This window comes from Hemibagrus wyckioides, linkage group LG06 (genome assembly GCF_019097595.1).
Source record: "Hemibagrus wyckioides isolate EC202008001 linkage group LG06, SWU_Hwy_1.0, whole genome shotgun sequence".
Classification (NCBI taxonomy): domain Eukaryota; kingdom Metazoa; phylum Chordata; class Actinopteri; order Siluriformes; family Bagridae; genus Hemibagrus; species Hemibagrus wyckioides.
The window spans coordinates 9,302,057-9,324,193 of record NC_080715.1 but is presented as its reverse complement, the minus strand read 5'-3'; the positions used below and the strand labels follow the sequence as shown (position 1 = coordinate 9,324,193).

At 36.6% G+C, this 22,137-nt stretch overlaps 1 protein-coding gene across 1 annotated transcript; it reads left to right on the top strand.

The window, feature by feature from the left end:
* Positions 1 to 1,389: 1,389 nt before the first annotated feature.
* Positions 1,390 to 20,525, top strand: LOC131354640 (nectin-1-like). Its single transcript, XM_058392532.1, has 7 exons — positions 1,390 to 1,746; positions 10,620 to 10,961; positions 11,616 to 11,921; positions 12,267 to 12,375; positions 14,475 to 14,623; positions 15,117 to 15,228; positions 15,332 to 20,525. The coding sequence occupies exons 1-7, from the start codon at positions 1,695 to 1,697 to the stop codon at positions 15,384 to 15,386; spliced, it is 1,125 nt and encodes a 374-aa protein (XP_058248515.1). The 5' UTR covers positions 1,390 to 1,694; the 3' UTR covers positions 15,387 to 20,525.
* Positions 20,526 to 22,137: the final 1,612 nt, after the last annotated feature.

The window sequence follows — 22,137 nt, the reverse complement described above, 5'->3', positions numbered from 1 at the left end:
AAGTACTTAAACATGCATTGGAGTGGTGAATATCAAAAGACCAGAGGAAAACAAATAAACAGGAGATATCAAACAAAATACACTTTAATAATTCAACACCAGGAGTTTGCATGTTCTCCCTGTGCTTGGTGGGTTTCCTCTGTGTGCTCCGGTTTCCTCCCACAGTCCAAAGACATGCTTCTAGGCTGATTGGAGTCTCTAAATTGCCCGTAGTGTGTGATTGTGTGAGTGAATGAGTGTGTGTGTGTGTGCCCTATGATGGGTTGCCACTCCCTCCAGGGTGTATCCTGCCTTGTTGCCCGATGACTCCTGAGATAGGTACAGGCTCCCCGTGACCCGAGTATAGATCAGATAAGCGGTACAGACAATGAAATGAAATGAAAAAAATTCGACACCAACTTTCACACCTTACACATGCAAAACACATCACAGAACCCCAAAAAATCTTATGTGAAGCTCCACACAGTCAGTAACCTGAGCTAATGAGTGGAGTCCTGAGATGGCACTCCCATTCACCTTGTTTTTGAATAATAACCTCCATCTGCCACATCAAACATACACTGCTTCTACATCCCAGTGCTTAGTAACATTATAACTCGGAAGAACTCAAGGCTTAGGTTACTCATTAATCTTCTCACCTGGCTGGCTACGATGTGAACTAACCTTCGCATGTCCATATGGAGGCTGATAAAATGAAGGAAATAAAATGTTACGGTCAATACTAGATGACAGATTATGCTGATGTGATTAATGTATTTAAGAGGAAAATTATATAAACAGCAGTTAATGTTTTTCTATAAATATTTTTTAAATAATTGTCTCCCTCCAGAATTGCTGACACACTTACATAGGGAACAGAGGGGAAAATATACAACATTTACATTGAGTACAAATCTCTCACATCAAAATAACCCAAGATCATGCAGTATTTGCAGAGCTTTAATAACTCAAATAAGACAAAATGCAAATAATTTGTAAACAAATTGTGTTAATGCTTTGGCTAAATAACATTAAGAAATCAGTATTTGGTGGAATAACCCCGATCTGCATGCGTTTTGGCTCCATGCTCTCCACCAGTCTTTCACGTTGCTGTTGGGGAACTTTATACCCCTCTTAAAAAAAAAAGCAAACAGCTCAGCTTTGCTTGATGGTTTGTGACCATCCATCTTCCTCTTGATGACATTCCAGAGGTTTTCAATAGAGTTCAAATATGGAGATTGAGCAGTGGGCTCAAAGTTTTCCAGAGCTGTATTGTAGTGGCATCCTAATAATGTGGCCTTTAAATGAAAGTCCTCCATTGTAGCAGCATACAACTGACCAAATCCCTGATCAGGACTTCCCGCTAAAAATGAAGCCTCTCTCTCTCTCTCTCTCTTTCTCTCTCTCACACACACACATCCTCGTTCTGAGACGGCGCGGTCTGCGGTTTGAAGAACGCGCTGAAAGACGGGGAGGAGCCGAAGACTGTCGCCGTTTTTATATGGAATTTTAAGGGGACTGAGGAGATCACGAATTTGTGTAGAATCGCAGATTTTTTAAGGGGGGGCTGAGTAGAAATGTAAATGCCCTAGCGACGCCCATGCGTGCTGATACTGCGGTCCTCCTCTCTCTTCTCTAGACCTCGCTGTCTCACTCATCGGATGTAGGTCATCACCGAGGTATTTGTCAGTCACAGCTTCCTAGTATATTTCTGCATGGCGTTAACATGGATTTGTCTGGTGCTTTTATTTCTTACCAGCATTAAAGGTAGGAGCTCTTTCTGAATCGATTGTACGTAGCTGTAATTTTTTAAATTTTTATTTTACTGAATGCACTAAATTGTATTTTGTTGTGTAGCAATTGTAGCTGGTTTGTATTTGTGCTTCTTACATCAGTATTTTGTTTTATATTATTCATACTTCATAATTCAAGCACAATTTCTTCTCTCAGGGAAAATGAGCGCATATTGTTCAAACGATTCTTTTTTTTAATTACTTATTTATTTATTTATTTATTTATTTATTTATTTATTTAAATTAATTTTACATTAAAGTTTTTAATGCAAACTCTCAAAGAGGATAATAACACAAATGATCCTTAAAAAGTCTGTTTTTATGCACTTTTTAGACTTAAAAAGTCTAATTTATGTATTAAATTACATAATATGGAAATTTGGCTTGTCGGTAAACACCTCCCATTTCTCAGCTCTGCACCATCGCATCCTTCAAGTTCAAGCACCCCTACTTCCGCTCCAGCAGACATCAGAGCAATGCAGGAAGCATCAGGCTTCCTCTCAACACTTTTATGTTTTCTCTCATTTATTTACATTTTTTCTACACTGAAAAAAATAATCCTTTGAATTTACTTGATTTTAATGTGTACATCGGTCCCACATTATCAAAATGTGGCCAAATTACACAATTTTTGCTTGTTAAACCAAAATATTTAATTCATGTTAGAGTAGTGTAAAAGAATCATGTTGACTTAAGATCATTTTTATAATTTACTGTAATAGCAATTAACTGTGTAATTTTAATGTATTTTTATCATGTCCATGATACTCTATTATCACTGACAAGTCTAACATAATTTCTTAGTGGCAACAAAGGAGCTCTGATAAAAAAAAAAGGCAGAACCAGGGCTTTATACAAACAAGCTATACTGAGCATTAACTTTGCAAATCATACATTTCCGTCAGGCCAAGTATAACGTACTGTCACAGCCAAATGCAAGTGTGAAGTGTTAAAAAGTGAATTCTGAAGAAAAATTATTTCACTGAAATAAACCAAACATGGCATCACAAGTGAATATGGCAAAAAAGGGGCACTGTTATAAAGGTTACATTAGAACTCAATGACTTCAAAAAAGAAAACATTGTAAACTTACAGGGAATTCACAAAAAAGTGCAAATCATATAGCAATGCCTTTAAGAACAGTTTAAGGGTTTATGAAATGTTTACCTCCATCAAGCTGTGTTAAAGTTCACACTTGTGTTCACACACAAGTTTTTCAGAGTTTGTGCTTTGTTAGAAAGTTTACCTCCATCCAGTTCCATAAAAATCTTTTGGACAACCTCAAAGGTGTAGCGAAGTTTGGCAGGGTAGCTGAGATTTAGAGCATACATCAGTCCGAACAGAATAGCCACAGCTAATGCTACATTATCGAGACACTGCAACACCTTGATGCCTTCAAGTACAATTCCAATGTCATTTGGTTCATCATTTGAAGCATATTCTTTGAGAACATAAATTCCAACAGTGGTGTCTTCAATGGCCTCCTTGATGGCATCTTCATCCATGCCCTGTACAAAACAGACAAGATTTCATGTAAAACTCAAAGGAGTCCAAAAACCTGTCTCAGATTAAGCAGCACCAAATCAAAGTGACCTATTTTTATATCATACATGGCAGACTTACTTTTTATGCAGCAATCTGTTGTGAGAGCAGTGTGGAGAAAAAAAAAAGAGATGTCTCAAGTAAGTAGGTCCACTGAAAATTTAAAAGGGCCTACTGGACAATTGGAAGAAGACTGTGTGATGTGATGGTGCAACAAGTGCATTAGACTGCTTTGTTCTTTGTGAGGACATTTAAGGTCCATATGTAAAACAAAGTGTGACAGGAGCACCTTCTTTATTGAAAGTAATTATAAATAGAGTACTTGTCCTTCTCAACCAGCCAATTGAAAGTAATGTTTCAAATTTATTAAGCCATTTTAACCGGTAACCAGTAAACAATACTGATTTTGCAAGGTATAAAACATACATAAAGTATGTAACATACATAAAGTTCATTAGTCACGTAAATAAAACTACAGTCTGCAATCTAAATCTAAGTAAAATGGTCTATTACACTATCAAAACATTTGATGGAAACCCATCATCACTTCCAAATGATTTTTGTTAATGATGGTGTCCTTAAATACAGGGAATAGCAATAAAACAAAATGTGTGTGCAACTGTTACTCATGCTGTTAAAACATTTTGCAAAGCAAGGTCAATTATGTGGATATTTCCATATACACAACTCAAGCTCAAGTATTTAAATGTCCAAAAGTCACAAAGTGCAGATGCATAAGAAATGCACCAGTACTTACCACTATGCCTTTGAATGTGTTTACTGTGCAAATAGCACGATGGACCTGTGAAAGAAAAAATATTATCAGTGAGGTGAGCTCAGTGATTTACCTCAATAAACTGAAGACCACTCGCAAATATAACAACAAAGACGCAACAGACATTGAAGTACATTCTGCATTGTGGCCATCATCAACCTCAATGGCACGCTGAAGTCTAGTCTGCTTCACTCAAACTCATGCTTCAGAGTCGGTTCACACAACCATAAGCATCAGCTTGAATCTAGCTGCATATCCGCACTCCAACAGGGACGACGGTCAGTTTCCCATGTACTTACACATTAAGGAGGCCGAGTGACTCTGCTTAGGCTGCGAGTATATTTAAGCACCCTTAACATTAGCAGCCTGTTTGTTAACCTAAGTCTAAACTTGCTAGCTAGCTAATTGTTAGCATCAGCTACATGTTATTTAACTAGCATATCACACACACATTGGCAGATGTTGCAAATGTTAATTACAGAAAACAGAAAACAAGCATGCATCTCATTTAGCAATGATGTTAATTTGCGCCAAAATGACTACATACTGAATAAATCGTTTCATCCCTAGCACAATCCAGACCTACATAAAACATAAAACTGCCGGAGAAATATGCCGCCTATAAGTTGATATTATTAAGGCACAGTACTTTAATTTGCATTTTGATTAATTTCACATTTAGATGATAAAGGATTTGCTCTTACCTTTCCATGTGCGCGCTCATCAACGGCTTCCCTCAGGTGTCTTCTTTACGTTATTTCAAATCCTCATCTCGGGACGTGTTATCGCGATAAAGTTAATCATTTTCCAGGAAGCGCGTGGGTACTTGATTGTTTCTTGTTATTTTGACAAAATCGAATCAAGTGAAAGCTAAGCAGTTGAATTTCAAGCAAATCTTACGTGATTTTTTTCATGTTAATTTTGTAAACATTAAATTATATAGTACAAAACATACGTTGCACTTAAGTAAATGCAACAGCCAGCAAAATTCCTTTTTTTCAGTGTAGGAATGTGCACTGCAGTTCGACTTGAAAAAGCTACTCTCTGTTTCTATGGATGTACCAAATGTCAATTGGAGGTTTTTTTAGAACTTCTGAAAAAGGAGCATCACGAGCAGTTTGGTGGCACACAGCTAATTGTGGTGGGGAGCTGTGGCCTCCACACCCTACACAATGCCTGCAAACATGGCTTCTCCATTTGGCACCTGGAGAAGGTTCTCGGGGCCTTGCACCTACTCTTTCCAATGCACCATCTAGGAGGGAGGATTTCACTGCTCTAACCAAATGCACAAAATTTCCACTTCCGTTTTTGTGGACACAGGTGGCTTGAAAATCTACCAGTCGTGTAGAGAGCTTTGGAGGTCTGGCCATCAGTGACCATGTACTGTACGTGGATGCAGTTAGGAAAAAGAAGATAGCAAATCCAGGAACGGCATCTTATGACACTCTTGAAGCTGCTGAAAAAGACCCTCTTGGTCTTAAATTTCATTCTGCATGGTATTAAAAAGTCTTAAATCTAACTCTTAGAAACCTGCAGATACCCTGTACAGTATAAAGTGCAAAAGAAATATATTGTAAATAAGGAAATCTAACACAGGAAGGCGCAGAGACATAGGTGACAAAAAAATAAAGTAACAAATAACTATTAAATTCCAGGCTTAATTTCTTAGCAGTGTTGCTTTTTTCAAATTTTTTAAGAGACAACAAAAACGATTTAAATTCGTTAATAAATCCAAGGAAGGAGGGCTTATTGTTTCTCCACTTGGCACAGTGGATATGATATTTACCCAGTAAAAGAATAATGTTAATAATATTTGAAACAGACGTGTCTAAATTATCCATGTAGAAGATAATGTGATGTAATTCGAAGGTTGGAACATCATTCATTTTTAGTGCTATACCCAATTTCTTATGTCTGACCAAAAGCGTTGTGATGCAGGGCATATAAAGAATAAATGTTCCAGAGTTTCCTCATTACTATTGCAAAAGGAACATGGATCAACCTCAAATTTAAATCTTTTTTCAAGAAACTCTGCTATAGGATAGATTTTGTTTATAATTTTAAAATGTGTTTCTTTGGCTTTAGGTGCAACAGGCCATTTAATAAATTTTGAATAAGCTTTTTCCAATGTGTTTAAGGTTATCAAATGAGAGCCCTGCCAATTTACCAACTTCAAGGTACATCTAATAACCTTATTATTACATTTTTTATCATTTAAATTATATTCTCCAATGGCTTTGGTAATACTGTTAAGGAATTGTTATAAACAAGAAAATTTTGAATCAAGTGAATTAAAGGCATAGGGATGATTTTACAAATTTTGTTGTATAATTGTTTATGTTTTATATGTTATATAATTTTATGTTGTTGTATAATATAACAGATTAAGTTATATTTATCTATAAAATCTGTGTAGCATCATAGGTACCTTTATGATCCATTAGGTCTGTTACAAATATAATGCCTTTTTCAAACCAATCATTTTTAAAGACTGATTTTCTATTGGTTGTGACTACTCTGTTGTTCCATAAGGTTTACAAAAGAAGAGAAACAGAGAAAGGGGAGGGGAAAAAATAAATTAATTAATTAATTAAATTATTAAACTAATTTATCCATATAAATAAATAAGGAATAAATTATTAAATTATTAAACTAATTTATCTCTATTTTATCCGTAAGGAGCAAGCCTGTGGCAACGGCGGCAAGGAAAAACTCCCTGGGATGATATGAGGAAAAAACCTTGAGAGGAACCAGGCTCAGAATCGAACCCATCCTCATTTGGGTGACACTAAACAGTAAATAATGTAACTGTAGCTGATTAATGTCCTTTCTACATCAGCAATCAATGGCCCATGAGGAACTATTAGGTCAGTGTAGTTTCTGAGTTCATTATAGACACTAATTCCTTGCTGTCACAAGCTGGCAGATGAAATGGCAGATCTGTGATGGTGTGAAAGTCCCCAAGGGGACTCTGACCAGAGTTTCCTCATTACTATTGCAAAAGGAACATGGATCAACCTCAAATCCATAAATCTATTTTAAGAAACTCTGCTACAGGATAGATTTTGTTTATAATTTTAAAATGTGTTTTTTTGGCTTTAGGTGCAACAGGCCATTTAATAAATTTAAGTTATATTTATCTATAAAAATCTGTGTAGCATAAAAAGGTACCTTTATGATCTATTAGGTCTGTTACAAATATAATGCCTTTTTCAAACCAATCATTTTTAAAGACTGATTTTCTATTGATTGTGACTACTCTGTTGTTCCATAAGGTTGAGTTTTGAGGAGAAGAGATGTGGGTAAATATCATTTTCCAAAAAAGAAGAACCTGTTTATGAAAGTTAGACAGTTTGATTGGGATCCTGCTTACATCATCATCACATTTTAGAATAAAATCTAAATCTTGTCTTTTCAAACAAGGACCTCGGAATATGAAACCACATGGAGCTTGGCTGTGACAAACAAGATTTTAACCAGTTTATTCTAAGGGTGCCAATCATAGATTCAGATTCTGGAGCTTTAATACCACCTTTGTCATAATCCTTAACAAGCTGAGACCTTCTAATATAATGGATTTTATTTCTCCATAAGAACTGAAAAATAACAGTGTTAGCCTTTTTAATATTATCTGAGGAAATATACAGGGAGTGGCAAGGGTAAATTAGTTTGGATAGGCCTTCAGCTTTAGATAGAATAGTTCTGCCAAATATAGTAAGGTCTCTGATTAGCCAGTGACTTAGTGATTTCTTCATATCCATTATACGGGTAAAGATATTAGAGTTTTCTCTTCTAATTGTATTTTTAGATATTGTTAAACCTAAATATTTAACTTCAGATTCAACTCTAATTGAAGCAATAGAGGATTCAGGGCTTGAATGGATCAGGAGAAGTTTGCATTTTTTTTTAATGTTAAGAGATAGCTTTAGAAAAGACTGAAATAATGTTAAGAGTCTTATCTACCCTCGACTTATCACTTAAAAAAATGGCTGTATTATCAGCGAATTGACTTATCTTAAACTCTTTGTTAAAAATTGTAATTCCCTGGGTATTAATGGAGTTGTTAATAAGCAATGTTAAAAGTTGTGTTGCCAATATAAAAAGCTTCTGGGAAATATGGCATCCCTGACGAATACCACTTAGCACCTTAAATCCAGGGCTCACTTCTGGGTTTAGAGAGATAGCACTACTGATGTCAGTGTAAAGCATATCAATAATATTACAGAATTTATCGCTGAAAAATTTAAGTTTTTAATAAAAAGGGTTGTCCAATCGTATCAAAAGCCTTAAAAAAATCTAAAAAAAAAAAAATGCTTTAATATACTCTCTATAATCTGACAAATCACAAATTAGTCTAGTATGGTTGTGTATGTCTCGACCTTTTATAAAAGCTGATTGACATTCAGCTACTACTGTTCCTAATCCCATATCTAGTCTATTAGAATATGTGCTAACAATTTCTAATCATTGCAGAGTAAAGTTATTGGTCTCCAATTATCAAGTGACATTTTATCTTTATTGGGCTTTGGAATTAATTCAATTCAATTTATTTTGTATAGCGCCTTTTACAATGAACATTGTCTAAAAGCAGCTTTATAAAAGAAGAGAAACAGAGAAAGGGGAGGGGAAGAAATGAAAATAAAAATAAAAAAATAACTAAATAACTAGAAATAAGAATAAATTATTAAATTAAATTATTAAACTATTTTATCCCTAATGAGCAAGCCTGTGGCGACGGTGGCAAGGAAAAACTCCCTGGGATGATATGAGGAAAAAACCTTGAGAGGAACCAGGCTCAGAAGGGAACCCATCCTCATTTGGGTGACACTAAACAGTAAATAATGTAACTGTAGCTGATTAATGTCCTTTCTACAACAGCAATCAATGGCCCATGAGGAACTATTAGGTCAGTGTAGTTTCTGAGTTCATTATAGACACTAATTCCTTGCTGACAGATGAAAAGGCAGATCTGTGATGGTGTGAAAGTCCCCAAGGGGCTCTGGCTATGGCTGTCTCCTGATCCACACAGATCCATCCACAGCATCATTGAGCACCACCAAGCAACGAGACTCCGACCAGGGGTAGGGCAGTGGTTACAATGGAAACTGGCAAACACTGGGAGCTCAGGAGTGGGGTGTGTAGCTCGACAGAGAAAGACAGAGAGAGAAAGAGAAAGATATAGAGTATGATTCTGATCATTTGATGTTTAAGGACAATGTAGATTATGTGTAAAGTGCAGGCAGGGACTTCCTTTTTTGTATGTCTTTGTTTTTCCAAATTAAAAAAATAGGAGGTATTTTTTTCACCTTCTTCTAACGAGCTCTAGAACGAATAAATGCCCCTTTAGCTTTTTCCAAATATAGATTATCTAATTGACTTTGCAGCTCATTTAATTGGATTTGTTCTTCTAATAAATCAGTCTTCTGATACAGTTTATTTATATCATTAATAATGTCTTGTTGTTTTTGCTTTTTAGCTTTAAAAATATGTTTACTTGTTCTAATGGCACTTTCTCTCATTTTGAATTTAAACCACTCCCATTTACTTAAAGATGACATTTCTAATTTATCAAATTCTTTTAAGAGATTTTTGGTTTAATTGCAAAAATCCTCATGGTCAAGTAGACTATTATTAAATTTCCACAAAGAATCAGACATGGGCTTAAAAATACCCAACTGAAAGTATATGGAAATGACACAGTGGTCAGTAATGGGTGATGTCAATATATTACACTTAAGGACCTCATTAATTAGGTTAGTGGAAATTAGCCAGTAGTCTAATCTAGAGCATTGTCCATTCTTAGCATAATTAAACCAGATGTATTGTTTAATACTGGTATTTCTTAGTCTCCAACAATCTAATAAGTTTCCTTTAGATATAAATTCACTCATAATTTCCTCATAACTATGGCATTGTCCCTTTGGAGGAAAGCGATCCATCCATAAGTCAGGAACCAAGTTAAAGTCTCCTACTATGACTTTGTCAGTATTATAAGTCACTTTCCACTCCTCCAGCAGCTTACTTAAGGAAGAATAAAACTGTTTGTTTTGTGCCTTTTTGTTAAACCCATAGATACATAACAGGATATATTTGACCCCATTAAATTCAATCACCACCATAAGCCAATGCCCATTACCGTCACTCATGTGGTTAACTATATCCCCAGAAAACCTCTTAAACAGGATCATTACTCCAGTGGAGTGAGAAGTCCCATGACATGTCCTTGATTGACCCAGCCAAAGCACAGACTAGAATCACCTTACTCTTGAGATTTATTTGGAAAAACATTGCTGACACCTTTGCTATAACTCCTAGAAGAAAGGTAAATCTTACAGGGTACAAAACCAGACTCTTCTTCACCAACCAGTCAGCATTCACTTGAACTCTGATTGGTTCATAAAACTGTAGAGGTGCACAACACAATAAACCCTCTCATTTTCATGGTGTGAAGGTACTCATATTTCATATATTATTAAAATATTCTATCTCTCTCTCTCTCTCTCTCTCTCTCTCTCTTTTTTTAAATACAGCAATAAGGGTCATTGGTCAGGATGTGACTGTGACAGCAGGAGATGATGCAGAATTGTTCTGTCAAGTGGTGGAAACAGCAGAGACTCTAACAAGTATTAGGTGGCAAAGACGAACAAAGGAAAAGCCATCAAATACAGATATTCTGATTATCACTTCAGGTGGCAAACAGGAATATATAAACGGATTGAGGGATCGACTAAAATTCGCAGCGAACTTTGCAGGACTGAATGGCTCTATTCTATTAAGTAATGTTACTGTTTTAGATGAAGGAGTCTACACCTGCATCTTCAGTGTGTTTCCAAGTGGACCTTATGAAACAGAAGTTCGTCTCACGGTACAAGGTAAAATTCTTTGTAAATGTTTTGATAAACTCAATCATAGATGTTTAATTCAAGCTTTTAACACCAATATATTTTATTTAGTCATTAAAAATTTGTGCATTTGGAGTATTTTTATATCTAACAGTTCTATTTAGTAAATAAATAATGTACATCGTACAATAATGCACGATTTTCTGATGGATACAGAGAAGGAAGTGTGGAAAAATGCCCACTAATGACATTTGTTGGGGTTAAATGTCTTTTGTGTTCTATTGACTAAAGCTCATGTTCACATGATTTGAAAATGCTGTTGTGTAAATATTTAAAATGGCTGAGCCTAGATAAAGATGAAAACGAAACACAGTGTATACAGTTGTATTACTAAAACAGATTTGATTACTTGACTTGAACTTGAGCTTATCTGGGCATCCAATGGTTTTTGCCTTCTTGTTTGTCACCACAAAGAAACTGTTCTGTGGGTGCAGAACACGAAAAAGTGGTGCAGTGTGTAGTACACTTCTCTAAAAACATGCCATCACCAAAAAAAACTACTTTACTACTACAACTACAACTAAACTAAAACTACTACTATACAAAAAAATACTAAATCATATGAGTGATCAGGGTCAGACATGAATATTAAACAACATTTTTGATGTTTTTGTTTGTTTTTAGTTCCTCCTGTTGTCAGTGTGAGCGCTGATGTTCCTGTTGTTGCTGGTGATAGTGATGTGGTTTTAGCGACCTGCACTGCAGCCGATGCAAAGCCTGCAGCAGAAGTGTCGTGGAGTCTTGGTGTTTTAAATAACTCAGTGAACGTACAAAACACTGTCACTGTGGACTCTGAAGGAAGATACACTGTTAAAAGAAGCCTGATTGGAAATGCATCTGTAGATCTAAACCAGAAGAATGTTCAGTGTGAGGTTACACACCCTGGTCTGAAGGAGAAACTGGAACTGAGTTACACATTGAATGTTCACTGTAAGATGCCAAGTTTCTTATTTTTAATCAGATGCTTATAATCGTATACTGAAACTAAGGGAATATGTGGTCAGTCAGATTTTTGTATTTTAAAAAAATACATATACCAATTTTATTGTAAAAATCTCACAAAGATTCTAAGATTTAGAACTATAGTATTGTATGTCCAGTCACACAAAAGCGTATTCTTAAGTAAATCTTGGATGCTACTGAAGATCTCATGTCAATTATATAGATCAGTATGCACGTGGATTTTTCCTTTGTCCTTTTGGCACTACTTGCAAAATATTCAACATTACACCTAATTCTGTAAAGTTTTAATGTTTCTTTCTATTTTTCTCTCAGATCCTCCTCAGGTGGTTTATATTAATTCAGCAGGTGATCAAGGGGAAACTGGTGAATTACATTGTGAAGCAGATGCTAATCCAAAACCTACAAACTTCACCTGGAACAGGTAACAGGGCCAAATCTCCTGTTTAAGTTTATCATAAAAAGCTGCAGCTTGCATTTATACAATAGATATAAAAGTCTACACCCCCCCCAGTTCTGGCTGAAGAAAATCAGCTCTGCTGCATGATGCTGCCACCACTGTACTGCACCATAGGTATATTGATGTGCGCATGCGCTATAGTCACATTGCAGGATGTGCTAATTAATTAAAACCTTATGCTAGAACATTTTGCTGCTTGGTACAAACTCATTTTGAATGCCTTTGAGATAATAAGAAGGGCAAAGAAAACCAAGAAGTCTTTGGGAAGTTTCTTTAAACTGATCTGCAGCAAATTGTGATGATCATTAAGTATACTGTGCAAGTAGAGTTGAACAAATACACACGTTGACGAAATTGTTGATACCGTTCCATTAAAGAAAGAAAAACCCACAATGGTCAGTGAAATAACTTGAAACTGACAAAAGTCATAATAAATAAACATGTACTGAAATTTGACTAATGAACATCAGACATTGTTTTTGAATTTCAGCATTTAAAAAAACAAACTAATGAAACTGGCCTGGACAAAAAATGATGGTACCCATGGAAAAGATTAAAAATAATTTGACCATAGGGACATGTTAAACTAAAGTGTGTCCTATAGTTAGCATCTCAGGTGTCTACAAACTTGTAATCAGTCATTCTGCCTATTTAAAGGGCGAAAAGTAGTCACTGGTATCATTGGTTTGGTATCATTGTGTTCACCACACTAAACATGGACCACAGAAAGCTAAGAAGAGAGTTGTCTCAGGAGATTAGAAGGGAATTTATAGACAAGCATGTTAAATGCAAAGGCTATAAGGCCATCACCAAGCAGCTTGATGTTCCTGAGACTACAGTTGCACGTATTATTCAGAGGTTTAAGGTCCACAGGATTCTAGGCAACCTCCCTGAACGTGGCCACAAGATGAAAATTGATGACAAATTGGAGAGACAGATAATACAAATGAACCACAAATAACAAATAACCAAAGATCCCAGAACAACTTCAGAAGATATTAGAGGAGAACTCCAAGGTCAAGGTACATCAGTGTCAGATTGCACCATCCGTCCCTGTTTGAGGCAAAGTGGACTTAATGGAAGACAACTGAGGAGGACTCTACTGTTGAAAACAAATCATAAAAAAGCGAGACTGGAATTTGCCAAAATGCATATTGACAACCTAGAAACACTGTACCTACTGTGAAACATGGAGGAGGCTCGGTTATGTCTTTGGGCTGTTTTGCTGCATCTGGCACAGGGTGTCTTGAATCTGTGCAGGGTACAATGAAATCTAAAGACTCTCAAGGCATTCTGGAGCGAAATGTGCTGCCCAGTGTCAGAAAGCTTGGCCTCAGTCACAGGTCATGGGTCCTCCAACAGGATAATGACCCAAAACCCACAGCTAAAAACACGCAAGAATGGCTAAGAACGAAACAATGGACTGAATTGGCCTTCTATGAGCCCTGATCTAAATCCTGTTGAACATCTGTGGAAAGAGCTGAAGCATGAAATCTACAGAAGGCACCCCTCAAACCTGAGAAAACTGGAGCTGTTCAGGAGTGGGCCAAAATACCTGTCAACCGGTGCAGAAGTCTCATTGAGAGTTACAGAAATTGCTTGATTGCAGTAATTGCCTCCTTTTTCTTTCTTTAATGGAAGGGTGCCAACAATTTTGTCCATGTGTGTAACTGTTAACACCTTCCATATACAAGGAGGAAGATCTACTTGCATAGAAGAAAACACAGAAGCCTCCCCAAGCTTCCTCAGAAGTATCTATCCATTCCTGCTACAAGGCAATAACACATTCTCACTTTCAAACATTTTTGTTTCAAGCTTGTGATGGTGGAAAGACTGGTATTCTTGGGCAAACGGTTTGAGTGAGCAAATACAGATGCTTAAAAATCAAATTATTATATTTGACTATATTATGCAACAGTTATAAGAAAGAAATGTTAAAATTTAGAAAAAAAACCCAAGATTTCAGACAACTGAAATGGTTTCTTTTCATTTTAAATTTCAACAGTATGTTTTACTTATGTTTATTTATGTATGTTTTTACAGTATGTTTTACTTCCTTTTAGATATTTTCCCGTGAATGAGACTCTTTCCAGCAGTGTTGATAGCAGACTGATTATTCCGCTGACCCCTGGCAGTAACAGACTTTACTACTGTGTGGCATCTAACCAACATGGGACTGCTGTAGGTTCCCTCTACTTGCATATTATACCATGTGAGTATGTATATGATCTGCTTTTCACTGAAACAGTGAATAAATGCTTTTACTTGCAAGAAAGGTCACAGTTCACATAAAATGTGGTTCATTTTTATAGATAAACAAAAAAAGTCATCAACCTACATTTATTTATTACTTAGTCTTCCAGTTGTAGTCCCTATACCTATTTGGCAGATGCCCTAATCCAGAGTGACATTTTTATCTAATTTTTGATTTAACTGAGGAATTGTGGGTTAAGGGAAGGTCTCAGGGGCCCAGCTGTGGCAACTTGGTGGACCTAGGATTTGATCTCACAACCTTCCAATCTGTAGTCCAACACCTTAACCATTAAGGTACTATATCCCCAGTTACCCAATTAAACGCTACCACACCAGTTACCCATCCCAGTAACATAAACAATTACTACCAGTGCTTCTGTTTGAGATGCATCATACAAATCTTAAAGTGTGTCCTGTAAACTAACTATAATACTTTTTCAACGGCATTGCAGCTACCGAATCCAAAACCTGCTGGACTCTGTACATCATAACCCTCATTGCTGGGGTTTGCTGTTTTCTCATTTGGAAATTTAATTTGCTTCAGCATTTTATAAAAAGACTACGGTGAGTTTGGTCATTTTACCAGTCTAGTAATACTCTATCTAGCTAGCTAGCTATCTGTCTAATGATGTAAATGATTAAAATCCAAGATGCTTCTTTTGCCTAGGCTTAAGAATTTCCTTCAGACATCTCTACTGGGACCAAACCTTCCTCAACCCTAGCTTATCATTCATGGTGGAGGGGATTATCATCAATAATATCCATGACCTACAATGGTCTCTTTGTCTCTTATTCAATGCCATTACTGACATTACCGTACATCCTCTCATGTGCACCTGCATCATCCTACTTCACACTGAGATCATTTCCTATTTTGTTTGTTTGTTTATTTTTGTCACATATTCATCATAGCACAGTTTGGAAGTTGTGGTCAGAGCGCAGGGTCAGACTGATGCTGATGCAGCACCTCTGGAGCAGAAAGAGTTAGGGGGCTTGCTGAATGACCCAAAAGAGGCAGCTTGTCGAGCTGAGTTTTGAACTCCGATCTTTCGATCAACAGCCTTAACTACTTGAGCTAACAAATTCCATGGACATGTTAAACCCATGGTACTTCACAATAAAGGTTATTCTGATGTAAAAAGCCAAGTGATCAAAACCTGACACATTCAAGCACAGATCAGATCAGGCCAAGTACATGCTGGTGGTATAATGAAGTATAGATTCCCTGTGCAATATGCCAAGTTGACAGTAAATAAAAGATATATTTTATTTTTTTTAAAAGAGTACATAAAGGTCTGCTGTTTTATTCTTTATGATATTTTACTTGTAGCTCTTTTCCCAGCATTCTCCTGCTTTTAGAACACAGGAAATACAACAAAAGCTTGAGCCAAAAAAAGTCTGAATACTCAGGGCTGTCATTACATTAGTGGTAAATGCTTTTACATCATTCTTGTTTGATTTGTAAAACACAATTTATTTTGCATAATGTTTTAAAGTATTTGACTCTGCATCTCTGTTTCTGCCCATTGCACAAGCTTTACTACTGCAGTTTTTATAATTCTGTGTCGAGGGCTGTTATTGCTATAGTTCTGTCCTGTGTTTAAAAAAAGAAAAGAAAGCTTTATTAAAACATCTGTTGCTGTTTTATATTAAGGCCAGAGCAAGAGAGAAAGAGAGCTGGACATTCATATAATGGCAATGGTTCATGTCAGCATCAATGAAACACAGTGAAATGCAAAACTGTCAACCCTTTGAGTTCATTTATTCCTAGTTTCTTTGTTTGTTTGTTTTCTGTGTGCTAGTTATAGATCAATATCATTATGGACTTGTACTGTACCATAAAAGGCACCATAAAAGCTTTAACATAAGCTTTAGAATGATGCTATAAATATAATTTAAACACATTAATTCCACAATTTGCAGCAAGTACAGATCTTCTCCAAAGTTTTGAAATGGCGAGTTTGGATCAGTGTCTGTCCTACATTGTGCCTGTGGCCACATCATGCTCTCACACTCTTGGAGATCCTCTGGGAAGGAAGCAATATCGTTAAGTTCATCCACACTGAGAAGCACAAAAACAACTGGAATTTTTAAGAAGCAAGTGATAAAATATAATAAAAAAAAATTGTTTGTCACAAAGCTGCAGACCTTAAATAAATAGGCAAGGACAAGGATAAACACACACAAAAACCTGAAGTCTTCTGGCACAACGTAAATGAAAGAAGTCATAGGTTATTATATTTTAAGACTACACAGGAAGCTATCAGTTCAAAAATCTTAACCAGTCTCAAACACAGGACTCAAACTAGGACTCGACATTCAGAGCATGTATTTGTTTCAGAGATATTAAAGATAACAGGGCAACAAGAGACACCTTTCAACCACATGTTCCAATATTTTTGATCATTTAAAGACGGAGTGGGTTCAAACAAAAGCATTGTCTTTAATGTAAACACACACCAGGGTTTAACAGGTCACTTAAAATGCTTATCAGGTTTTAGTTATATTTCTAGCCAAATTACATCCCAAAAACAACGCAGAAACTTTTTTTTCTCAGCCAAACATAAAAAAAAATAAAATCTAAGTTTACCATGGTGTATACATATTTCTGGTATCACTATGTATAGGGGCATCTTCCACAAATTTACATTTACAAATGTATTCATTTCAATGGTATGTTGAGATCTTTATATTACAAGGTTATATCTGCCACTTATTTTTAACCCAAATACTGAACTGTACCGACCTCACACACACAGACACACACACACACACACAGACACACACACACATTTTCATTTCACTGTGTACTGTCAGCTATATATGGTTGAAATGACAATAAAAGCATGACTTGATATAGCAGATGTGCTATTTAACTATGTGCTTTTGCAAAATGTGTGTGCAGTGTGTGTATGCAAGTGTCCTTTCAAAACCATAAACGTGTTAATTTTTTTGTGGAGAAACCTGTTGCAGTGTTTAACTTACCATACTGCCACTATAAACTGTGCTATTTTGATTAATACATCAACATACTACGTATTTTGATATTTTATTTTACTCTTAATTTACTTAGATTGTACTATGAACAGCATGATCAGCTGCCTGAACAACTGCGTAAATTTACAGGCGTTCCTAACAAAGTGCATGTTGAGTGTATGTGTCTGTAATTCTACAGTATTTTAACTTGAACCATTTACTTTATATTTAACTAAAGAAAATGGTAATACAGGCTGTTTAAACTTGTGCATGACAGTTTAGGAAGTTTGAAATATCTACATAGTTTATTTTCTAGCAAATGATAACTTAAAAAGTTATTAGTGTGTGTGTGTGTGATCAGGTAGACTCATATTTGGCTTGTTCAGTACTCAAATCTTATACACATCTATGCAATACAGTGGAATGCTGCAATAAGTTTACCATCCTACCCTGATAAAAATGGTGATCATACATACCTAATTTTTTATAAGCGGTCAAAACAGACCCGGTCAGTTTGGCACGCGGAGAGAAAAAGTGTATAATAAATGGGAGGTAAATACAAGGGCTAATCACCCATTAAATAACAAAGTAAAAAAGAAATGGATGAAATAGATGGCCCCCGTGACTCCAATTCACAATCTGATTGGTTAATGTAACAATTTCATTGCCACTTATTTTAAGCTCCGGGCGCCTGCACTATTGATTCTGAAGGCCTTAAGGCAGATTTTCACTCTGGTGACACATGATGTCAGCTACTGGCTGAAATATGATTGGATAAATACTCTTATCATAAATATACACTACTGGAAGCAGTGCAACCAAGAGAAACGTAGAGAATAGACTATTGGGAATAATTTAATACACATTCATGGAAAAATATATTAAATATATTAAAATGCAAGTCAGTGATACAGATCACTGCTATTTAGGCCAGGAGAGAAGACCTTGCTGGCCCTGACGGCCCACCACTGAATGACTGTGTTTTCAACCTACATATGACATTGATGATCAAAAAGCATTGTATTTTATGTGTCTTTCCTGTATTGTGTGTTTTTGTACTGAACTGACACACACACACACACACACACACTTATTCAATATACATCAATGTTTATAGCACAACTCATATAAACACTGTTTATATGCTCTTTATGCACATCACAATTCAATGCTACTAATGTATGTATCTAAATCCTCTTAATGTTTACAAATCCTCTATTTGCACAATGCTAAATACTGTCTGTATACTAGTCAGCGCTATTTTTTGTATCTGTCCTGTAGTGTTTTGTATTGTCTGTCTGCACTGTCTTTTGTTTTGCACTGATTGCACTAGGTTGCACATTATGCACTTTATGTGGCTTGGACAACTTAACCTTAGTGGTTAGCTCTGTGAATGTTTTATGTAACAACATGGTCCTGGAGAAACATTGTTTAATTTCTCTGTGTATTGCATCAAGCTATATATGGTTGCCAATAAAAGCTTCTTGACTTGACTCTTTTGTGTGTATTATTATTCTCTGTATATATTAATCACTGTATATATTGCATTGTTGCACTACTATCCACTATCACATTGTCTCATACTTTGTATATTGTGGACTTTATTTGATTTTTCTGTATAGCATTGTCTGTAAATTAATGTATAGTGTTGTTATTTTGAGGGTCGCTCACAGCCAGTACTAAATTCCTTGTGTGTGTAAAACATACTTGGCCAATAAACATGATTCTGATTCCTTCTCCAGTTAAATGGAGTTGAATTCTTTCTCAAGCTAAATGGATATTGACGATATTTTTTTGTAATTGTTTGTTTAGAAATAATTATAAATATGCATGTAGTATCTGAGACATAAGTTGACTAAGCCACCTCCTAATAAAGGCAGGAGGAACCTCCCCAAGTCACAATGCTCTGGTACAAAGAGATCAAACCCAATGTGTAACAAAATGTCCCAACTTAAGCCATAAGAATAAGAACTCTCCTCAAGACTCCAAGAAGGGTTGGGCCTGCTCGCATGCACCACCTGTAAGAGAGAAAAGACAGAAAGATCACCCACAGCATGCACTGCAAACAAACAAATCTTATATTCACCACTACAGTGCCAAGTGTCTGATACACACCACACAGCTTGTGCCACCCCACAGGGATCACCTACCCCAGAGGAGGATAGCGTCGATGCTGGCCCAGCCCTGTACAAAACCACAGAACACTAACAAGTAATTTGAGGAGAGAAATCACGCCGATAATCAAAATAATACAAACAATATTTAATACGAGTCAATAAAAGATAATAAAATAAACACAGGACATACAACTAAATAGATAAGAAACAGTAGCTGGTCTGCCCTTTAGTGAAAGTCCACTGCAGTAAACCACAGTCTCGGTCAATCTCATGACCAAACTCTGAATACATTGAAAATAGAGTTATTCAATGCTCATAGATAGCCGTCAGTCCCTAGGAGGTACTGCAATTGTAAATACTTTCTGCCCCTTGTTCCCACAGTGTGTGAAAACACCATCAATTACTCACCCTGGATGAAAAGACTGCACATTAAGCATACCTTTGGCAACAAACCAAACTCCCCACTCATCGCCGTAGCCACTACTTCTTAGTCGTTGGACTAGTTACCCACACCTGAAGCTCATTACACCAGCTACCCCCCTCTCACATGTACAAGTATGAATTATGTGAATTTATAGTTCAAATAATCATGCATTTAATTATAATTTCTTTTAACTGCAACAAGCATGGAAAGAGGATTTATATTTCTGAAGTTTTTGCAGGCTTGTACCATTTAGCTCAGTTTTTTCAACAAGACAAATACAGCTTCAGAATGTCTGCACCAACCGGAAGACCGGAAAGGGCTTGCTTATGTAAGGAAGACAGAAAGAATACTGAGGAAGGAGACAGGGAGTTAAGGCTAGCTGATACAGTGACTATGGTATGCTTCCATCTTTGTGTCTTTGTAGTAGATCTGCTGATAAGAGATGTATTTTGGATTACTTTGTTGTGGTTGTTTTAAATGTGTTTTATAAATAAATGACTTTGATTGCTTAGTTATGTGTGGTTACCCTGTTATGGACAGCAGTGTATACCTCATCCTGAGGAGAGAGTGGTTTCCCACACACTACCTAACCTACCTTCCTACACCTACCTTGTGTTAACATTTACATCATTTACAACATTATGCGCTCATCCAGAGTGACTTTTATCTCATTTATACAATCGAGCAGTTAAGGTTAAGGGTCTTGCTCAAGGGCTCAAGGGGATTTAAACTCACAACCTTCCGATCAGCAGCCAATAACCTGAAGTGCAATATATGATTTGTACTATACAATTATTGTTTATTTCTATATACTATTTTGTTACTGATACAATATTGTTTGCTTGCATCTAATGGAAAGATCTGTATAAAAATCCAGTAGAGGTTGAAGTTTGTCTCTGACCTTGTTCATGAGCCTGTGGTTTTTCATGGATTTTCATGAATGATATATAAATCAGTGCAGTTATGACCTTGCCTGGAGCTATTCTTTTACAAAAATGCAAGACAAATAAAGTAACACACAAAACCTGTATCAAACTATAAAATATATAATCTAGCCATGGGGGTCACAGTCCAGTGACTTCACAGTCCAGTGCCGGTCCCAAGCCCGGATAAATAGAGAGGGTTGCGTCAGGAAGGGCATCCGGCGTAAAACATTGCCAAATTTAACCATGCGAATCATCAGTATTCTAAATTTCATACCGGATCGGTCGAGGCCCGGGTTAACAACGACCGCCATCGGCACCGTTGACCTACAGGGCGCTGGTGGAAATTGGGCTACTGTTGGTTCAAAGAAGTAGAGGAGGAAGGAGAGTGTGTAGACAGAGAGAGAAGAGGAAAGGTAAGAGTGTAGGACTGAGAATAGGAACTCTGAATGTTGGTACTATGACAGGGAAAAGTAGAGAGCTGGCTGATATGGAGAGAAGGAAGGTGGATATACTGTGTGTACAGGAGACCAAGAGGAAGGGCAGCAAGGCTCGTAGTATAGGAGCAGGATTCAAGCTGTTTTACTATGGGGTGGATAGTAAGAGAAATGGGATAGGTGTGGTCCTGAAGGAGGAGTTTGTGAGGAATGTTCTGGAGGTGAAGAGAGTGTCGAACAGGGTGATGAGTCTGAAGTTAGAGGTTGAAGGGGTGATGCTGAATGTTGTTAGTGGTTATGCCCCATAGGTAGGTTGTGAGTTAGAGAAGAAAGAGAGATTCTGGAGTGAATCAGATGAGGTGATAGAGAGTATTCTCACGGGTGAGAGAGTGGTGATAGGAGCAGATTTTAATGGACATGTTGGTGAGGGGAACACAGGTGATGAGGAGGTGATGGGCAAGTTTGGAGTTAAGGAAAGGAACCTTGAAGAACAGATGGTAGTGGACTTTGCTAGGAGGATGGACATGGCTGTGGTTAACACTTATTTTCAGAAGAGGGAGGAGCATAGAGTGACTTACAAGAGTGGAGGTAGGAGC

Bases quoted from the DNA above. Each gene is read 5' to 3' on its own strand.
- LOC131354640 (XM_058392532.1), top strand. From the start codon at position 1,695: ATGGCGTTAACATGGATTTGTCTGGTGCTTTTATTTCTTACCAGCATT. The intron at 10,962-11,615 runs GTAAAATTCTTT...GTTTGTTTTTAG, and splicing joins AGTTCGTCTCACGGTACAAG to TTCCTCCTGTTGTCAGTGTG. The intron at 11,922-12,266 runs GTAAGATGCCAA...TTTTTCTCTCAG, and splicing joins TTACACATTGAATGTTCACT to ATCCTCCTCAGGTGGTTTAT.